This window comes from Egretta garzetta, unplaced genomic scaffold (genome assembly GCF_000687185.1).
Source record: "Egretta garzetta isolate BGI_Z169 unplaced genomic scaffold, ASM68718v1 scaffold843, whole genome shotgun sequence".
Lineage (NCBI taxonomy): Eukaryota > Metazoa > Chordata > Aves > Pelecaniformes > Ardeidae > Egretta > Egretta garzetta.
In genome coordinates this window covers 159,558-180,610 of record NW_009259176.1, presented here as the reverse complement: position 1 = coordinate 180,610, position 21,053 = coordinate 159,558, and the positions used below count along the sequence as shown (strand labels likewise).

Here is a 21,053-nt window from a genome sequence, read left to right as displayed (position 1 = left end):
GTCTGAAAGTAATTGTGCAGCATCAAGTTAAGATACAAATAAAAAACAAAGGGGAATTTAAAAAGGATAACTTTACCACTCATACACAAATTGCACCAGTCAATGCTGTACCTAGTTCAACTGAAGCACAGCAGTATTTTTACAATATCCAACCATGATCTAGTCTTTAAAAAGCAACTACCTACCACTTATCTATTAGCAATTCTCAGCTGAAAAAACTGTACTCTAAACATGAACAAGAATCAACCGTCAGTACCTGTTTATTAACAGTTGAGGGATCACAAAGAACTGAGTTGAACTAAAATAAATGGAATGTAAAGGAGAAAGTCATAATTCAGATATCTTTTGCACATATTAAACCAAAATTGACTTTAAGACATGCTACTGAAATCATTATCTGAAACTGCTCTGAGGTCTGGCAATCACGTAAGTTAGTGCTGTAACTACCAAACTTAATGCTGGGTCAAAAATGGAATAGAAATATGAAGGTAATGCCCTGCATAGTACGTCTAAAGAAGGAAGAGTTTTTTCTTGGATAAAGAGTTACTGATCTGAAAGCTTTCAGATTGAATGTACCTCTCATCTCCAGCAATGTAAGTTGTGAGCATTCCTTAGACTTCTGACTTAGGAGCAGATGAAATACCTCTGAAGTCTTTTTTATCCCCTGCAACGAGCAAGAGGAATTTCTTTTTTACCCTGTTCAAGTGTGCTTTCCTTAGCATCTAAGCAGAGACCAACCTTCCCATTTTCATTTCAGTGAAGCATTAAATACCCAGAACACACACACAATTTGGTAAACTTGAGATTCAAAGTTGTAGAGAAAAAAAAAAAAAGGTAATACAAATCCATTTTATTTCTGAAAGACTGAAGCGGACTGATAAGTACTGCCATCTTGCTTAAGTACTGTCAGATGCAAGTGCAACTGGGAATAACACTTTAAAAGGTTAATATTGTCACAATTTATATGAATCAGTGCATTCTATTTATGCAAGAGAGGACTAAGCAGAGTTTCAGATCAGCACCATCTCTACAGGGCTGGAAGGGAAAGCTATCTACTGAAAATGTGTACGACGCTGTTGAATTGCTACCGAAGCCTCGAAGAAGAGTTACCTAAACATTTACAGGCTGTCAGGCAGTCAAACTACTGGCAAAAGCCTTTTTTGGTTATTGGTGACACCAACACCTGTCTTTAAGTCACTAGTAGAAAAGTTTACCAGCACTTAGAATCAAACAGCCTTAGTAGGCTTAGCCATTATTCAACAAAGATGCAACATCCAGGATTAAAATGCCTACAGCAGTTCAGAGCAGTGTTTCAAACATGAGATAGTAATGCATCACTTTAGTCAGTGCAACTGGAATAGATTAGAAAACCATGTTCACCCTACTTAACATATTGTACAAGGAGATAAGCAAATAGTAAAGAGGTCCAAGAACCAGTAATTCCTCTATTTGGCTTTAAAAAAAATTTTTCTTTTTAAGTTAAGCATTCAGTTTGTTTATATTATTCTCCCCTGCTTGTAAGTAGATTAAAAATAAAATGCTTCTTTGCATACATCATAAAATTAAGGTAGTAGTCCCTCTCCAGCAATGCATCTTGGAAATGGAATGAAACTATCCTGAAGCTCTAAAAGCTGGTGGCATGAGAAATGCTAATTAGAGCTCATCTCTCTGTGTATGCTGTTTTCCCATGCACTGGGAAGCAAAAGGGCAAAATCTTCAAAGCTCCAATTTCTAATTAATTTTATCTTTTTAGGCTTTCCATCATTGATAAGTCAATGCCTAACTCAAGCTGGCATCCACAAATATCATAAGAAAATTGAAGTCAAGTGGCCTTGGCTTCGCCATCTTCGAGGCTTCCAAATGAGGAACTGTATTCTTACTATAGCATTATTACCTTGACTATGATGGAGAATCTTCCCTCTTTCAGCAAACTGTCCATCAGAAAGTGGAGGGTAATCTACTACCTAGGTACCAGTGAAGTAAGGAAGTTCGGTTTTGGAAGAATTGATGGTTTTTTCTACTTCTTTATGTAGAACCACACACTTGACACTTCTTCCTTTTACAGGTGAAAGACTTAAATGGTAACATCTTCCAGGAGAAGTCTTTTATGCAGTTTTCATAAAGGGGCTGCTGTCCTGACAAAGGACTAACAAAATACTTAAGAAAGCAGAGATCATCATCTTCCAAAAAATACTGGAGAATTAAACACCACCTCTAATCACAACCATTCTGAGTTTAGAGCTTAGAAAGTCCTCAGCCATTTAAGGATGATGACACTGGATGATTGTCTTGAATGACTGACATGTCTTACAAAAATCCTAATGACTGGAATGCTGGCTGGACTCACTGACTGCCAGCCAGTTCAAGTTACACCGTTAAGCAAATGGAGGAAAAACAGAGGACCTTTTAAAGCACATTGTCTCACTTCTGAGATGTCAGAAGTATGCCAGGTACTTCAACATTATGACTGGATTTGATGTTTGCCAGTGAGGATCCACCTTAGAGTCCATGCTCTCAATGTATCTTAGCAAAAGGATGCTAATAGTTTGAAGGTAAGCATTTCTACAGTAACCATAGTAGGAGCAATGCAAGTCACTTAGACTGTGGGCAAATTTAGGTGGCAAGATATGCAAGGCGTCTATTAAAAGAATTAAAAAAACCCCAACTCTATGAACTTAAAATTACAGTTTGTGCTCCAACATTCAATACTCACTACTTCTGATCATATTAACTTAAGCTTTTAGTTCTATAACATTTATTAAGTAGCAGCTATAAAGTTACAGGACAGCTGGTGATAAACTGAGTGTTGAGAGCAGTCTGTGCTCCAAAGGTTTGCCATTTTGAAGCCAAAATCTATCACTATGATAATCTCATCCCATTTGTTTGTACAACACCATAACATTTTTTTCCAGAAGACAGTTAAATTGTGTATTTTAAAAAGATACTTAACACTTAAACTCACAGCCAATGAAGCATTCAACACCTCCTCTATTTTAATTTTTAGGTATACTTACTACAGAAAACCGAATTTGTCCCTTTTGGCTTCTCGGTATTTGAGTTTGCCTGACTTTGATGTCAGAATTAAGAAGTGCTGTCCTCCCACTCCTCAGTACCAGATGTTTTTTTCCATGTGTAAATATTTACTCTCCAGTATCAATATGCCACTTCATCTTCTTTGGTAATGACAGATACAGAGTTTCTCAAACATCACACTGCAAGATCTACTATCCAGACCTTCCTTTAAACTCAATTATTGCTATAGCCTTCTCAAGCACAGACATCAAAAATTGAACATTTTTCTGGTAGTAGTCTTCTCCATGCTGTTTAGGAGGCAAAATAAGTTCCCTACTTTTCTCTGGTTTTTCCCTTTGTACATGTTCAAGTACTTCATCAGGCTTTTAACTACAACTCTGAAGGCTCAACACTGAGCTGGTTTCTCAGGCACAAGTCTTTTTGCATCACTGCTTTTTTTGTCTACCATGAACAGAGTGTACAACCTTTGTTCAACGAGACCATTGTTACCTTGTGATGACTTTTTTGAAGCTATAGCTGTTCAATCTGATGATTCAGAGAATAATGGAACAGTAGCTTGCTCTCATTATTTTCTGTTCCACCAATTTTTCTCGTCTCCAAACTTTACCAAACAGTTGATTCCTATGGTTTTCTGTATGGGTGATATACAATCATTCTTTGTTAGACAGTAAAACTCTGGATTCCTTCTGTTCTCTTAAGGAATTAATCAATGTACCAGGACTTTTAAGGTCTCCATCCCACTTCTTAACCCTCCTCTTCTAACAGTTTCACTAGCCACAGTAAATGCCTCTGTTAACATGACCATCGCTTCCTGAGGACAGAACTAGCACATCAGTTATGTGCAGTGGAACCTAATTAGAAAGTGATAGAAAAGACATGTATTACTTGATTTCAATTAGCTACAGGTTTTGAAGGCTCCATACTGGAAAAAAATTTAGGCAGTCAGTGATTTAATTCTTTCATACAGTACAGCATGTACATATTGGCAAGAAGTGAGCCCCTAATCACCGGTCCCTGGCAGCGGCACCTGTTACTGAGGCAACTAGAATGCCCCTATGGAAGAGCTGAAACTATTTAGTCATCACTGGGTAAATTAATTGCTTGTGTTCACTAGAGCAAGAAGTATTTCTTTGGAATGTACCTCAAAACAAATTCCTGCTCAGTATTAATATTTTCAGACAAACTGAATAAAAGGCACTGTTGCTCAAGCAGTACATTTCTTGTCTCCAACTGTTAAAAAAACTAAAAAGATGGTTTTGAACAACTAGCTACTCTTGCCCTAAGAAGGCTTCCTTATTACCTCGTAGCAATTTCATCTCTCCCTATAAAAGCTTAACATAAAAATTGCTTTTATCTGAAGCATGTCGACTCTCACCTTTATATCTATCTTTATATCTAAAATTATGAGTTAGTATAACAGTATGCATTATAAAATTATACCATTTACTTCAGACATGTCTGAACAGCTAAATCTTCAAACTATACAAAAATAAAGTGTATGAAATCTTACAAAAGGAGGACATTAAGACATTAATAGCTAATCCAAAAAATATAACTTATACACAGCAGTAAGCATAAGCAATGTAGCCTACAACAGCTTTCAATTAACAGGACCTCTGAAACAAGCATCAGCTAAAATTGGAACATTCCCAAGCACAATAATGTTTCCAATTTATTATCTTTACCACAGTACAAACTTTCACAAGCCAAGTGTCCATTGTCCATCAATCTGTAAACAAAAGCTACTATCCCCCTCCTCACTTTAAGAGGGCGAATATTTTCAGTTCTCAATCAAGTTTCATATCCATCACTTGCATAAGGAATCAAGAGCCTCTTCTCTTGTTAAATTACTTTTTCCTTTTCCTTTTTTTTTTTTTTTTGTTTGTTTTTGTCATACAGCCTGCAGTGAAGTAAAATCACAGTGAATGTCCTGGGAAAAACATGATCTTTACAGCAGGACTTGAACCATTCTAATAATAAATGCATCTAACAAAGCTTCCCATAATAAAAGCATGGCATTTCCATTTCCAGGAATCAAGTCAATTAGAAATCCTAAGTTCTACTTAAAAACCCCGAAAGATCTAAAAGTGAAAAGATTCTTCTTCTCAGTCAAATACAAGTCTTTCAGTTTCACTTGCAGAGAGACTTTTCCAGTCTGTAAAACAGTAGTGCAATTCAATTAGTTCTACTTCTTTCAGTTTTTTTAAAGTCCAGTAGGTAAATGTCCTAGCTCTACGGAAAGATAAGAAGATGCTCCAGTAAACAAGAAACTTTGGCAAGCCCAGGGAGGCTTACTAGTCCATTAAAGCTTAGAAGTCCAAAGTGGCTTAAAAATGGTTTATGAATAAACTAAAAAAAAAAACCAACCCAACAAAATAAAATTAAAAAAACCAAAACACTAAAAAAAGACAAACTAAAAAAAAAAAGAAATAAATAGGCAGAAATGGATGTAAACTGTCTGAACTTTTTAATGATTTCTCATTGACAGCTGGCATGACCTTTGACAGTACAGTCAGTTAAATATAGTTGACCTACAGAGCATCCCATTAGGGCATCCAGTCTGGAATGCTCAAATGGAATTACATTCCTAAAGATGTAAAAAATAGAGTTCTTATAACATTACTACAGGTTTCTTCTGCCCACCTCACTTACACTTTTTCTTAAAGAGGCTTTTTATTTTTGATGGCTTTTTGTTTTTTTCGCCATTTTGGTACAGGTCCTGTGGGATGCTACTTATCCTAGGGACAGAAGCAGCTTCATGGCTGGGTTTACTATCACTGCTGGCTGAAGAACATGAGGTGTGCCGAGGCTTTGGGACTGGGATCCCAGTTGAAAGCTGGTTCATGCTGCAGGACTTCTCCAGGATTCCGTTATAAACTTTGCTTGCAGGACTAAAGATCATGCTCTTAGTTTCTGCCATGCCTACACAGTCAGGAGAGCCCCTAGAAATATCTGCAGTTAGGGAAGAGGAGTCCCCTGTAGACGATTCCTCCAGTGAGAACTCTTCCGGGGATACTTTCTGAGGAGAAAGTGTCTGGTACATCTCAAGACTTGCCGGAGGAGACTGCTTCCTTCCAGTGGATGAATTTAAGGAGTCACATTCCGAACCTGTTTCCTGTACCTCCCTGAGTCAGAGCACAGAAAAGAGAAAACATAATAAAACTACTGTTTCCTTCATGCAGTTAAAAAGGAAATTAATTTAGAATCAATAACATTAGTCTAAAAGCACCACCCACAATTCTCCTTAGTAGTTAATTAACAAAAAAACATTAAGTTCAACATTTTTATTTACAACTTTCATTACATCATTTTATTATCTAAACTTAAGATAATTAATTTGTGTAATCTTGGTTTTTTGTGGGCAGCAGCATCTGCCCAGAATCAGTCATTTGTATCTCACTTCAAAGAATCTTTCTGGCACATGAAGTCAGAAAAGTTACGAAATGAAAGAAGGAGATTTAAGCCTATCATATACAAAAAGTTTCTTCAGGACAAGTGTCCCTACCTTTCAACAAGCTCATTTGCTCCTTCCAAAAGGAATTTAACCTTTTCCTATGAGGCCATGTAACAAGAGTAGGTACACGCTCAACATGCTGTAAGAATTGTGTTACCATCCATCTTCTCTTCGCCCAGTAGCTGACATTGCTTTTGATCCTAGTTTCAGATGTAAAAGCCAGTAACATATTGTAATGGAGAATCAGGGTTAGTTCAGTGCACCCTGGATTGTAACATTACTTAACTGTATATGACATGCTAACTATTTACATACACATACCAGACAAGAACTGTCTCTGTTTCATGTGGACTATATTAATTTATATTATCCTACACATTACTTTAACTTTTGGCTTGGTTCAACCTCTAATTCTAAACTGTTAGTCTCAAATAATCCTATCAAAGTTCCAAGTGCTGTTTGCTAATCTCCGTACCATTGTTTATCGGCAGAGAAGTAAATGGCTTCCTCCTCATCTTCAGTTCGATAAAGAGCTGGGCAGCTTGACACAGAAAGGATGTCAGGGTCAGGGGAGTGCAAAGCATGCTGAGACTGTGGAGATGATGGCACAACACTGCGTCTCGATCGACACAAGCTACTGCTTCTTGCCAGTGTGCTGGGAGGTTTTACAATGGACCCTGAGGCAAAGAAAAAGCAGACCAAAACCCTCCAAGTGACATTGATGTTAACAGTATCTACTCTGAACAGTATCTGCTTCAGCCACAGTGATTCTTAAACAACTTTGACATTGCTCAAGTGTTTAGAGGGAAGAAAGACTGGCATCTCCACCTTATACATTCTACAGTTAGATGAAGCAGCTAACCAAGATGCAACTGCAGCAGTTTTGTGCCTGCCTACCAAATACTACTCTGACCATGTGCACCAAAGCTCTGGCTCACTATGCTCTTTTGAGAACAAAGAGAAAGATTCTACTGAAACTCCCAGCCCTTTGTAAACTAAAAATAGCAGTGTTGTAATTAGTATGTTACACAATATCCTGTATTTCACTTGTGTGGCAATTTGGAGCTTAAAAGAGTAAGTAAAAGTTTTGCAATGTAGCTATACCTAACCAAACAGCCAACTGAAACACACTGCACTAGTTGAAAGTTATGTTAGGCATGGATGACCAATTTAATTTATATAACATGATAAAAAAAAAAATATATCATTGAGCCTCATTTTAAGCTCAGGAATTTCCTATTTGATAACTCTTTCTTTTGCCAGGATAACTATGAATTTCCGGAAACAAAAATACTAAGAATGGGTGGAGACAGCAACACAAGACTTGACCAGGAAAGTATCTAGCAGGAAGTGACAAACTAAAATGGTCCTAATCCAATTCCTCCTTCAAAAGATGATTAGGCAGCAACACTTCTATGGAAATAAATCTACAGACCTGTTTTCAGGCCAGCTGTACGTGAGCCTCAGGATTTCTCACACCCCGCCTCAAACTACCCGACAGAATGCATCACTGCTTAGGTTAGGCAGACCATACCCTCACTAATGTTCCAAATGTTTACCAAACACAAAACACTAAAAAAAAAAAATCAATTATTTTTGTAGACAAGGATGTCTAGCCTGACAGAGTAGTTTTATTTTTTTGAGATGCCAGTTTAGCATCAGGTAAATTACAGTTTCCCTCCTGGAATCTCAGGAAAGGTTGAGTTTTCATTCTGCTTTTAGTCCAGGAAATCACAACTTCCACAAAACAGAAAGTAGCTGCACGTTCGCCAACACTTAGACTTTGTTTCCTGCCAGGCTGAGCAGAAAAGAAAGGTTTACAAGTTCCAACATGACAGTCATCATGTAATTCAAACTTTTGATTTTACTTTTGATGAAATCCCTACTGACCTGAAAGGCAGGTGTCAGCAGCTCAAAAATAAGCTTGTGTCATTACAAAAATATTCCTAAAAAAACCAAATGTGAACTGAGATGAGAGTAAGAATCCCTTTAGGAAATTTGTACTATGTGTCCAGGTAAATCAGATGCCATCCTACTCACTGATGTAAAAAAGAACAAGGTTGCACCGCCAGTGAATTTTGAGAGGAGTTACAAGCATTTTGGTTCCTCGCAGGTGTATATACATGGGATTATGAAGGATTCAGCTATGATGATTTAACAGCTAGAATTTTCTAGTACAAATTAAACTCAGAAAATCAAGGAATCAGTTGAATCCTAATCAGTCAATGGAAAAGTAGAAGCTTCACTATCACCTTCCTGTAATGACTTTATCCCAGTCTCATACATCTATTTCTTCATCTCCTTTTGTTCTTCAGCTTGGGATTGATTAAACAGAACTTATACCTTCACACCATTTTAGCCTGTCATCCCAATTGCTGCGGCACAAAGAAGCCTGTCTGGCAGACTTCAAATTTTGTCGATGTTATGAGATCAAAGGGTGCTGGGGCAAGGTAACAGCCCAGACAGCTCAGTTCAGCTCCAGACTCTGCAACAGTCTTGCTCATAACTGACCTGTCTGCACACTGCATTTTGCCTGAAGCCTCAAGAGTGAGATGAGCCATTTTGCTTCCGTCTTTCCTCGTGTACATTTGTCATTTTTGTCTAAGGGACAGGAATAATTTAGCAGTTACCAAACTAACCTACAATAATTTGACTCCTGAACTGGTTTCAACAACAGATCACTTAGCATATTTTCCCTCCCTTTCCTCACTCCCAAGTGTCTTCAGGTTTTTTTTTTACTGAGTAGAAGTTTTAAAAGCCAGTAAATTAAGGAGAAGCTACTTGTGATCACTTGAACTAAATCAGGCTCTCGGCGCCTTATCAAAATTCAGAAAAACACATTTAAAGTTTTTGTAACACTACTAAGATTCAGATAATTTTCATCACTGAGACAACACCCATTAGCTAAATACTTCCAAATGAACTGAACTTTAACAAAAAAAATTAAACCATCATTCTAAAAGCATACAGTAAAGTTTCAACTAAGCATGCTCTTACAAACTGTACAGTCCTTCACTAATCATACTTCTGCTGAACTCACTGTAGTTTGCTCTTTGGCTTCACTTCTATGCAAGACCTAAAAATGGGAAGAATTACTAAAAAAAAAAAATCACAATCTGAAGTCTTATATATGTATCTAAGTGTTTTGTCATTTCAGACTATCTAGAAAGTCATGATAATAAATGGAGCTCTTCATTTTGAAGTCAGACCACAGACTTCTCCATCTAGACTTGGAAGTTTAACTCTAGGCATCCGTACTTTAATGGGCCATCCAAGAAATCTGTTGCTAAAGTTTAAATCAAAACCTTCACAGTGAAAATGACTACAGAAACAGTATTCTTTAAAAATAAGTAAGTAGCATAGCAAGGGGATTAACGAACTTTTCAACATGGCTTGTAGAAAAAAGGTTGGTACATTCAGAAGAAAAACACGTGCCCAGGGCACGCTAAACGAAGCCAGCAAAGTGGCAACTATTCTCCTTATCCTATTTTAAAACACGGTTCTAATTTCTTCTGAGAATCCCAGCCATGGAAGAAAAATGTACACATATGACAAAGTTTTCTTCCCTACCCATTCCTCAGCTTGATATTGCTTGTTTGAATAGCTACGTGGGAGCTCGTCTTTTTGATTTGCCTCTAGAGTCCAGTTAATTACAACTTCCATGAAACAAGCTCTTGTATTGACGCAATGACTCAGGATACAAGGGTGGTCTGAATCCCCAGTGTACGTCTTCTCATCATAGTTTAACCAAAGCTGGATTTCCCTCCCTCCAGCACTTGGCCTCTCTGCCTTGCACTCAAACAATCCTCTGTATCCAAACACAAACATTCTGCCTGAAAGCTTCCCTTGGACAACAACAGGATTTTGTTCCAACCACTAAAGAATGTTTGAACGGCTATGTAGCATGCGGGTGTGATCTTCCTAGTAGCTCAAGGGACCCTAGACTACCTCCATCCCTTCCATCTGAAAGAATAAGTGTGCTAGCAGAAATTCAGCATTACTCAATTTTTTGTCTAAGTGGCAATCCAAGCATAACAAGTGAGCTTTCAAAACCTTAGTAGGATTTGTGCTGCTGCCCCCCCCACACACACACACCCTGAAAGGGAATAAAGGCTTTTTCCTCACATTATCATTATTGCAAGACCCAAAAGATGCATCTGAAATGCTAGATACAATTTTGGTCCTTTTGACTTTGATCCAACCCTGTTTGATTTCAGCACTCTCCTCCCACCTGACTCTAAAATCCCATGCCTCCACAGTTTTTCCCCTTTCTTTTTACTGAGCTCACCACTTACCATGAAACTGTGAAACTATTGGAGGAGTATCTTCATCTAAGTCATCAACTCCCCCTGCAATCGGGTAAGGAGGAATGGAAACTCGAGGCATAACTACCCAGCTGTGATCAGAGTAGAGAGAGGAGGTCAAGCTTGGTAGCCCAGAATTGTGTGCTATTTGAAAACCACAAATCTTCTCAATCTGTTGCCATCGATAAAGACGCTCTCGCAAACATGTCGTCAACTCAGAGAGTGCTTTCCTGAAGAAAAGCACACATTAGAATTACATACACTGTTCTTAATGACAAAGCAAAGCAACACAAGCACAGTCCTTCTAGCATACCAGAAGATCCATTAGGGCTGCCTAAATATTCACACTTTAATATCTTTTAAACTGTTTTACTTAAAAGTGCAAAACCACTAAGAGATTAAATTCCCTAACTCTCAAAAAATTCCATTGTTCCAGGAATAAATAATCAGAAAAGAATATGCAACCTGATAATACTTACTTTGCTTCAAGGATTTTATGGTCCACTTCATCCAGGGAGGAGCTGTGTGCAACATGTAATGTTCCAAATACAGTGCTTCTCTTCTTTTTTATCTTTTCTGCCTAAAAAGCAAGATAAAATGAAACACATAAAATTAGAAGTTATATACTTAACACAGATAGCAAAACATTAGCAATATTGACAGGTAGCAAAAAACAACTCAGAAGAAAATAACATCCAAACACATAGCTGAATGATTTGTATTTACTATTTCATATATTCAACAACAGATCAAAAAGTCTTTAAGTAGCTGAAGAATTAGTACCTCATCTTTGGCGATCGCTAATTGCATTTCTGCATGCTGTCTTTTGATATTGTAATATTGTACTTCAACTTCATGTGTTAACTGAAGCCACTTCTGCAAAGCTTCGGGAACAGACCAATTACTTCTCAGCTCAAACTCTTTCTCAGCCTTTTTTAAAGCCATGCGAACCTAGCAATCAAAAAAAAAAGGTGTCATCAAGATTATCATTAGAACTGACTGCAGAAGAAAGTGAAATATAAGCACCTTTATACCCCACAGCAACATACTAAGGCTTTACAGAGCTTTGGTGTGCACCAATTGCTGTCGGGAAGGCAGATCAGGCATTTCTGAAATATACCAGGATACAGGATTTCCATATACTATATTATACTCAGATTCTTTTTTTTCTTATCAATATATATTCCCTAACTTGAAGCTTGATTATTTTTGTAAGACAGCATTTTTATTTAGTACAATTAATCCAATCTATTGCTACTCAGAAGAGTGAGACAAAGCTATTATATGTCATCTGATAACAAGATAGAAAAAAGCTTTTGTATATATTTTGTTCCATGAATCCAACAACATTATAATAAGCTAATATACAAAGCGTATGTCTTTTCATAGTTTCAGGATTACTTTACTAGATAATGTCATGATTGACAGACAATCATTAAGTGTTCTCAGAATTTTTCAATTCAAATCTAGCATTAGAGAAATGCTGCTTTAAACACTCCTAAGAATCTAGTAAAACCAGGACCACTTTAAAGTCAACACTAAAATTATAAACGGTTTGCAGATACCTGTACTAGCTCTTCCTCTGCATATTTGAGCCTGCTGAGCTCACATTCAGCTCCCTCCCTCAACTCCCTTAGGCGATGAGCTTCTCGTTTTGCATCATTGATCTCATCCATCATTTTGCGCTCCAGATTTTGCTTTTCCACAGCAACATTTCTATTCTCTTCTTGTGCCTTCTCAAGCCTTCACAATTGAACAAAAATATGGGAAAATACATGGCATATTTGTTAAAAGTTGCAGTCCTCAGTAGAAGAAAACATGTCCAGCAAGAGGCAATGGGCGCAAACCAAAACACAAGGACACAAGAAGTTCCGTCTGAACATCAGGAAACACTTTCACCATGAGGGTGACTGAGCACTGGCACAGATTGCCCAGGGAGGTGGTAGAGTCTCCATCCTTGGACATATTCAGAAGCTGCCTGGACATGGTCCTGAGCAACCTGTTCTAGATGATCCTGCTTGAGCAGGTGGGGTTGGACAAGATGACCTCCAGAAGTCCCTTCCAACCTCAACCATTCTGTGGTAATAAAGACTGTGCAAGCTTCATGAACAAGCAGCAATTGCATCACAAAATGGCATGTCCACATCAGACAAAATATGAGAACTTTTAGGTGAACCTTCATTAGAGGTATAATAAGATCAAAATACAAGTCTTTATAGACAATTGAGTTACAGGTGCACCAGAGAAGACCATTAACTCTCACACTGCTAAATAAGCTATAGAAAGCAATCAGTCCAAGTCTGTTTCAATCTTAAGAGCTTAAAACTAGAAGAAATGTTTTCATTTCCATATAAGTATTCCAAAGTAAACTGTCATTATATGAAAATAACAGTACATACTTCTAAATCTGTAGACAAAAAAGATTGAACCTCTATTCTCTACCTTCATCCCCAAGTTCATATTGCTTGCTAAAATACCCAAAGGCAGTTTCTGCCCAAAACCCCTTCGGTCACTGAAATCACAATTTCCATGCAAAATGAAGATCAAAAAATCCATGCAATCCAGCTTAATGCAAATAATTGATGACTGTAAAGGATCTGTATTTGTATTTAATCTCAAAACAAAAGGACAACTAAACATTAACTTTTTTACTTTTTGTACCTTTCCTGCAAGTCAAGAAGACTTTGCTCTGCTGTTTGGAGACTTTCTAAGTCCTTCATCATTTTTGTGATATGTTCTCTTGAGGTTCTGTTCTGTGTATAGGCAAACCAGCAGCCTCCAAAACCAATAACTATAGAAACCGTTAATATAAAATCCTTCATCCAGTTGTGAGGGGGACCTGTGCAGAGAATAACATGATCATTAACTAGTTCATTGATACAAACAAGAGACTATAGACTTCCTCCCCACCCCCGCCGAAAATGTGACAGAACCTCATGCTAACTAAACAGAATTCCAGCTCATTTACCTCAAACCATCTCCATCAACCACATTTCGATCTTAAAAATGGATTACAGAGCATTTTCCATACAACATAAGCAATTCTGCTCTAACACAATCTACTTATTCTATACTAAAACATATATTAGATTGAGGAAAGGTTACTAAGCTTTTACAATACATAGTCTGTATCTTTATTTAAATGAGTTAAGAGAGACTTTCTCCAATTAACACTTTATCAGGCCAGTAGGAACTTAGTTATGTTGCAGTAAGTTTTCCCCACTCTGTGCCCTCTGGAATACACTATGCCGAGTTAAAAATGCACTTGTACAAAATAAAGTAGATTTTTAAAGGGTAAGTAGAGCTAATAGCAGCACTTTTTAAAAGCAAAACCCAGATGGTCAAAGTATTATACCCAAGATTCACATACACTTCTTTGTAAGTAAAACTTTCCAAAGGTGCAAATAACTAAACCCAAACTTTTAAAAGACAGTTTCTGCTAGCATTAAAGGCATAGTGCAAACACAAAGTCCTTTTTTTCCCCTAAAAATCTCCAGCTCAGACCTGTCAGGCTAACTCAGATCAGTCAGGCCAGCTCAGATCTGGCCTGACTTTTGCAGTCATTCACTAGTCCCTGAACTGACCACCAAGCTCTGGAAGGGCCTCCTAGCTTAGGAATACCCGACATGCACAGTACCACAATAGATCTGTCACTCTGTACAAGCAAGCACGCGGCTCACTGATGATGTGGTAAGGAAACATCTGCATGTACTAAAATGGGCCATACATGGATCTGCTGCATTAAATTTAACTGGACTTAAACTCGAGTCTGCACAAAAGACACCAGTATTGGATTTGCACCATCTCCTTTTTTCTTCCTTGGGGAAGGTCATCCCCTCTCATTTCAGCATCCCAGCTTACACTGTCCAAGCTAATTAGGAAGTGAATGTAACATAAGCTATAACTGTAATTTAAACAGTCAAAAACATTTAGAGGACACTTCTTGTGACACAAAAGCCAACATTCATCTGTCAAGTGGGGTTATAGTAAAATTTCTATGTAATCTTACATACAGAAGTGAACCGTTGTCCTGATCCCAGCATCTTGGTAATGTTTTTTTAATTAGTTTCCCTGTTCCACAAGACATGCCAAGCAATCCTTCAGTACATCCACAAAATAGGTAAACTGTCCTACCTACAGTATCAAGTGTCACTGAAAGTATTCTCTGTTGAATTCTTACAAATAAGAGACAAGAAAAAACTCAAAAAATTACTAACGTGTGAGAGGCCCAAATAAAACAACATCCAAGGCTTTAAGCTGAAGCTTCTGTCTATGGCTCCGGTCAATTATTTTCAAGTGAGAGATCATGAAAGCATGTTCATTTACTGCTATCCTGTTAATGGTAAGATGAAACATTATGTATTGCACAAGATATATTCAAACCAGTCTATGGAAAGAAATACATCAATAGCATTTCCCACTGTCAAACAGACACAGTTATACAACTAGAGTGAGAGGTATAATACAATAACAGTAGTACTATAAAAAAGCATATCAGCGTGTGGCAAAGGAAGAATGTCAAATTGTTTTCCTATTCCTTTCTTTCTGGAATAATCATGAAATAAATCCTTTTAGCATAGTTATAAGGTAATGGTATATTTGCGACATGTGACACCAACTGTCTGAAATATATGCAATACTCAATTTTAGCAGTTATGCTCAAGAAAAGGGGTTCTGCAGATAGTTTTTGATGTATACACACACAATAGGCTGGAAGTTGTTCAAAAGAAAGTTCGCTACCATACAGAATTCAATTTGATCATCAATAAAAGCTTCAACAGCAAGAAACAAAACTAAGACAAGAAGAGTGGTAAGAAGCATTCATATTTTGAAATATTTTGGCAGGAAAAAAATGTAGCCAGCTCTTCAAAACTGTGAGGACGTTTCTTTTTTCTCCCATTTGTCCATATCCTGTTAGACTGTAGGTTCACAGAGCTCTTCCCACATACAGACTGAAGTAGCAACCTACAGGGAATTATTTGAAACTAATCCAGAAGGTACATTCACCTGGGAAGTGTTGTTCCATTGACATTGCTGTCTCTAAAATTCTTTTCGTATTGGGGCAGTTCAACAAATTCTGACAGCCACTGAAGGGTGTCCTCTTGAGTCCAGTTATGAACTGGAAGAAAAAAAATCAGTTTCGTTACCTTCCATTTTTTTAAAAATCAATAGCAAGACAAGCAGTAGAAAAAAGCAGGTTACAGTGAGCAAGAGGGTTTAGCCAGATATAACTGCAGAAAAATTAGCATTAACATTCACCAAGGTGTTTCTGGCATTTTGCCTTTTTCATTATATGCTTCTCAGAGGAAGCTTAGGCAAACTATAAACAAACTAGCATGGAACCAATAGAAACATTTCTTTATTAAAAATTCCACAGAATAATGTTTTGCTTTAGTTTAAATCAGGACAGCATCTTGTGACTTTTATCTGCTTAAACTGATCTCAGCCTCAATCCTTTTGCCCTTGCTACCCTTACAGAAATAAACAAGTCAGCAGGTGCTGTAACCATTTAAGGCAAAGTACCAAGATCTTTCCCAGGATGATGGCTTAAGAACTTGTTTTCACAAGAATCTTCACAGAGGCTCATGCCTACTACCACAAAACGAGCGCAGAGAAGAGAGGAAGAAAGGAGATTGAAAGAAAATACTGAAAGAGAGCAGAACTCTTAACAGGATAAACAATTAAAACTCTCTCAAATATGCCCAAAACAGCTGTATTACATGCAATAATATTCCCACTAAGAAAAAATAAATATGTAGAGAACAATCAACAGTTTTCCTGTATAACAGCAGTCTACATAAACTTCATAGCTACAGACGCTCTAAGAAAATAAGGAAATACTACCCATAGATTTTACAAAAAAAACCAAAAAACAAAAAACAAAACAAACAAAAAAACCAACCAAAACCAAAAAACCCCACACCACCACACACCACATATTTTTGGCCCTTACAGGATAACCTACTACAGCTTACAGCTTCACACTGGCAAAGTTGAAGGGAAATTTTTCTCTCCACTTATGAAGTCTGCAAAAGTTTGTCTGCACGTGAAAGTAGTAAAGTGACAGCCATCTCCTGGACAGACGTATCTTTGCATGAACAAATACCTTTTTCTTTAAACATTGCTGTCTCTAAAAGTACTTGCACGTGACAATGCTGGGCAGAGATTTCTTTAGAAACCCTATCATAAGGACACATCCTCAGTGGTGAATTTTGACAATGATCCTTTGGGAAGAGCTACAGAAAGCTTGACAGGTAAGCTGCAGGCAATGGAAATTTTTATGAGTTCAAATTCATATTTCAGTTCAAACTGAAATAAAGACTTTTAGGTCTCTTGCCTACACTCAGTGTAGCTGAAAAATAAGCCTAAACATTTCAGATTTTCATTATTCCAGATACCCAGAGACAGAACATATTTCACAGACCCACTTATAACTTAAAAAATAAACTCACAATACAAATCACTTGTGTTCTATCCCTACAAATGGCTACACCTCCTTCCCAGCACACTGTCCCATTTCTTCCTCTGCTTCTGAGCCACAAACTGTTTTCCAGGTATTGATCTTACAACAGACTGTTTGCCATATTACTCAAAGATTTTATGTAAAATATTTGGGGTCTATTTGCAAAGATTCGTAACTGTTTTATGAATAATAAATTACAAGTCATTCTAACCATCTTCAAAAGTGTGGTAAGATCATCCAAAAAGACCCAAAAAAATCTCCTTAACTGCATTCCAGAAATATGTTTATAAGCTGATCCAAAGGAAAAGCATTGTTTTGATGTGACATAGGAAAAAAATCACCTAAAATAGCTACGCTACAGACTTTACCACTGACAGTACAGAACATGCAATTTCAGAAGCCACACAATTCACTGAGTTTATAAATTGAGGGGGACCAAAAAAAGAATATCAAGAAGTTTCACTGCTACTGCTGAAAGTATTTTGTAGTCGCTCTGTCAAAATTTAATAAATTTTGTACTTTTTTATAATTCAGTAGTAATTTTAAACGTATCATGTAAGAAACAAGGTACATATTGAGGTTGTTTCTAGCAGAGTCAATCACATCTGCTCTACTGCTTAGACTGGTGTGATGTTTCCTTCGTAGAATATCAAGGAAGTTTCCTCACACAAACCTGTTATGTTTAGGAAAAAACAGATGCCTCCATTAGTACAGAAACTGTGAAAAGAAGCAACCAATGTCTATCCCAAACTAGAATCAGAACTTTTACTTTCTATATTCTTCTTACACTGTTACCTGTTTTCATAAAGGTTATTTTTGGTATGTGTATATTTGTATATACTATAATATATATACGCACATTTTATATATGCATATATATATTTGGTATACAGGGCTCAGTATTGGAGCCAGTTCTGCTTAACTTCTTTATCAGTAATCTAGAGATGGGGATCGAGTGCACCCTCAGTAAGTTTGTGGACAACAGCAAGTAGGGTGGTAATGTTGATCTGCTTGAGGGTAGGAAGGCTCTGCAGAGGGACTGGGGCAGGCTGGATTGATGGGCCAAGGCCAGTTGTGTGAGGTTTAACAAGGCCAAGTGCTGGATCCTGCACTTGGGTCACAACAACCCCATGCAACACTACAGGCTTGGGCGTGAGTGGCTGGAAAGCTGCCTGGATAGCGATCATGGGGTACTGGTTAACAGCCAGCTGAACATGAGCCAGCAGTGTGCCCAGGTGGCCAAGAAGGCCAACGGCATCATGGCTTGTATCAGGAAGAGCATGGCCAGCAGGAGTAGGGAAGCATACTTGGCACTGGTGAGGCTGTATCTCAAATATTGTGTTCAGTTTTGGGCCCCTCACTACAGGAAAGACATTGAGGTGCTGGAACATGTCCAGAGGAGAGCAACAAAGCTGGTGAGAGGTCTGAAGCAAAGTCTTATGAGGAACGGCTGAGGCAACTGGGGTTCTTTAGCCTAGAGAAAATGAGGCTGAGGGGAGACCTTATCACCCTCTACAACTACCTGAAAGGACAGTGTAGTGAGGTGGGGGTCAGTCTCTTCTCCCAGGTAACAAGTGATAGGATGAGGGGAAATGGTCTGAAGTTGAGCCAGGGCAGGTTTAAGTTAGACATTAGGAAAAATTTCCTCACTGAAAGGGTTATCAAGCATTGGAACAGGCTGGAGGTATTTAGAAGGCATGTAGGTGTGGCACTTAGGGATGTGGTTCAGTGGTGGACTTGGCAGTGTTAGGTTAACAGTTGGACTCTGTGATCTTTAAGGTCTTTTCCAACCTAAATGATTCTATGTTGTGCCCTTTTAAATGACCCGTCACCATTTAAGCTAAGCATAATCAATGCAGACAGTCAAGTCTTGTTCTGGGATTTCAGGGTCTGAATCTCTGCCCGTGCACATATTTCACAATTTATTATGTAAAAGAATTCTGGTGTGTTCCAACTTTTCCAGGTGGAACCAGACCCTAAACTATCCTGTTCTCCCTTTCCTGCAGCACCACAGTGGAACCCTGGGAGATTGACTTATGTCAGTGAAAACAGTCAGACTGGTTCTTTTTGTTCACATCTTCTACCTGCTATATATTGGTAAGAAGTATTGTTTGACTTGTCTCCAATAAGACCTCATGAGTAACATACATGTTTATTCTACAACAGCATACAGTACTGAGAAGCAAATTGGCTTTTCTTCAGCAGAAGCAGCTACAGTCTACTGAAACATGACACAGGACAAGTGATATACACCAGGTGTACTGAAAGTCAAGCAGGCCAGCCGAAATTCATCTCTGTCAGCATTGCCAATTAGAATGTGTCAGCTCTACTAATTAGCAGAGGTTGTAACTTTTCCTTAGTTTAAACACTCAAAAAGAATATAGTGCTTCGGACAGTTGGGGAGCAACTGCCAAGTACTTTAAGTTTAGTGCTATATGCATTTTAAGAATAGTCATATCATCCTTCCCTTTCACACCTATTTTCACAAATATATATCTTGAGAGAAAGGATGTCAGCAACATGCCTTGGGCAGGCAGGTGTAGAAGCCACCATATTTACACCCCAGCACAACACACTGTCTCTAGACTTGCACCAGCTGTTCTATTTCAGATCACATATTTGGGGTTTTGGAGGTTTGTTTTGTTTTAAACTGCTATAACTACATGCCTGAAGGTAAAGACCACAAAAGTAGCTTCAAACTGGCCCCATATGAAAGTTGCTCCTTGCTAACCCACACTAATGGCTGATTAGTAGATCAGGCTATATATCACTTTTTCATGTTAGATTTATCATGTAGCACGGTGCTTCAGGGCAGGGAGGCATGAAGTAAAACAACATTACAGTGTCAGCCCCAGTACTCCCTACAGGCCTCCTCCTCCTTTCAGAAATCAAGTTATGTTTGATAAGAGTATTTCCTGGTGAGGAATGAACGACAGCCATATATTAGGTTTCAAGTTGAGAACAGGCTGACCAGGCAGTATAGAAACACACAAGATTGTTCTGTATCAAGCACACACAAGGATTCAAAAGTTAGTTTTGTTTTAGCAGGACCTTCAGCAGCAACATGGAATATGCTGCCACCAGTAGGTTTTTAAACAGCATGAAAAAGCGAGAGGAAAGAGCCTGACTGTCTTTTCAACAGCTTAGCATTACAACTCTTGCTCTCTCTCACACAGAAGGGCCAGTCTGCAGTACTGCACCGGTCCGGCCTGGAACAGCAACCAGCATTATGTAATTCACCCTTGGCCAAGCCCTGCTTGCATGCATTCCCAATCTCTAGATATTTAAAACCTGAGACAGCAAACGATTAAGAAAGTGCAAGGCAACCATAGCATCTCTGTGGAATGCAGTTTAGTCTCAGTTGCTGCAAGAATGCTTGTGCAACATTAGTTCAGAATACAACAGGTGATCACACATACAAACATAAAGCCATTTTTTGCCTTCCCCCCCCCCAATAAATAAGGTACCAGGCTTCAGGTCACCTTCTACTTTCCACAGAGAAGGAAAAAGAGTTAAAGAAAAAAAAAAGTACACACACAAGGCAGGGGAGAAGATTTTTTTTATATTATAGGGCAGTCTACAGGACATACTACACAATAAAGGTCAAATATGCCACAATGGTAAAGAAAAACCACTTTTTAAGGCAATTTGTAAAAACTAGTTTTTGGTAGGACTCAGATTAGTCTGACAATAATAAACCATTAATGAACTCCAGGTTTGACCTCTTACAATTTTACTTTGCTACGAAATCAAGTCCCAAGGGGCAACGCTACATCACCAAGAATGCAGCACCCTACCT

The 21,053-nt window shown here is 38.1% G+C and overlaps 1 protein-coding gene across 3 annotated transcripts in view; it reads right to left on the bottom strand.

The window, feature by feature from the left end:
- Window positions 1–2,209: 2,209 nt before the first annotated feature.
- STIM2 (stromal interaction molecule 2) overlaps window positions 2,210–21,053 on the bottom strand; it is a 34,223-nt gene continuing 15,379 nt past the window's right edge. The window contains exons 3-12 of one of the 3 annotated variants that reach the window (XM_035891182.1): window positions 15,799–15,910; window positions 15,009–15,124; window positions 13,453–13,630; window positions 12,357–12,534; window positions 11,575–11,742; window positions 11,271–11,371; window positions 10,783–11,021; window positions 6,963–7,164; window positions 6,539–6,687; window positions 6,023–6,158 (exon numbers count right to left, since the gene is read on the bottom strand). In XM_035891182.1, coding sequence (XP_035747075.1) covers window positions 6,121–6,158; window positions 6,539–6,687; window positions 6,963–7,164; window positions 10,783–11,021; window positions 11,271–11,371; window positions 11,575–11,742; window positions 12,357–12,534; window positions 13,453–13,630; window positions 15,009–15,124; window positions 15,799–15,910 — 1,481 coding nt within the window. In that variant the 3' untranslated portion in view covers window positions 6,023–6,120. Of the gene's footprint in view, window positions 6,159–6,538; window positions 6,688–6,962; window positions 7,165–9,491; window positions 9,583–10,782; window positions 11,022–11,270; window positions 11,372–11,574; window positions 11,743–12,356; window positions 12,535–13,452; window positions 13,631–15,008; window positions 15,125–15,798; window positions 15,911–21,053 lie in introns of those variants that run through there. The other 2 variants (XM_035891180.1, XM_035891183.1) reach the window with 2 other exon arrangements.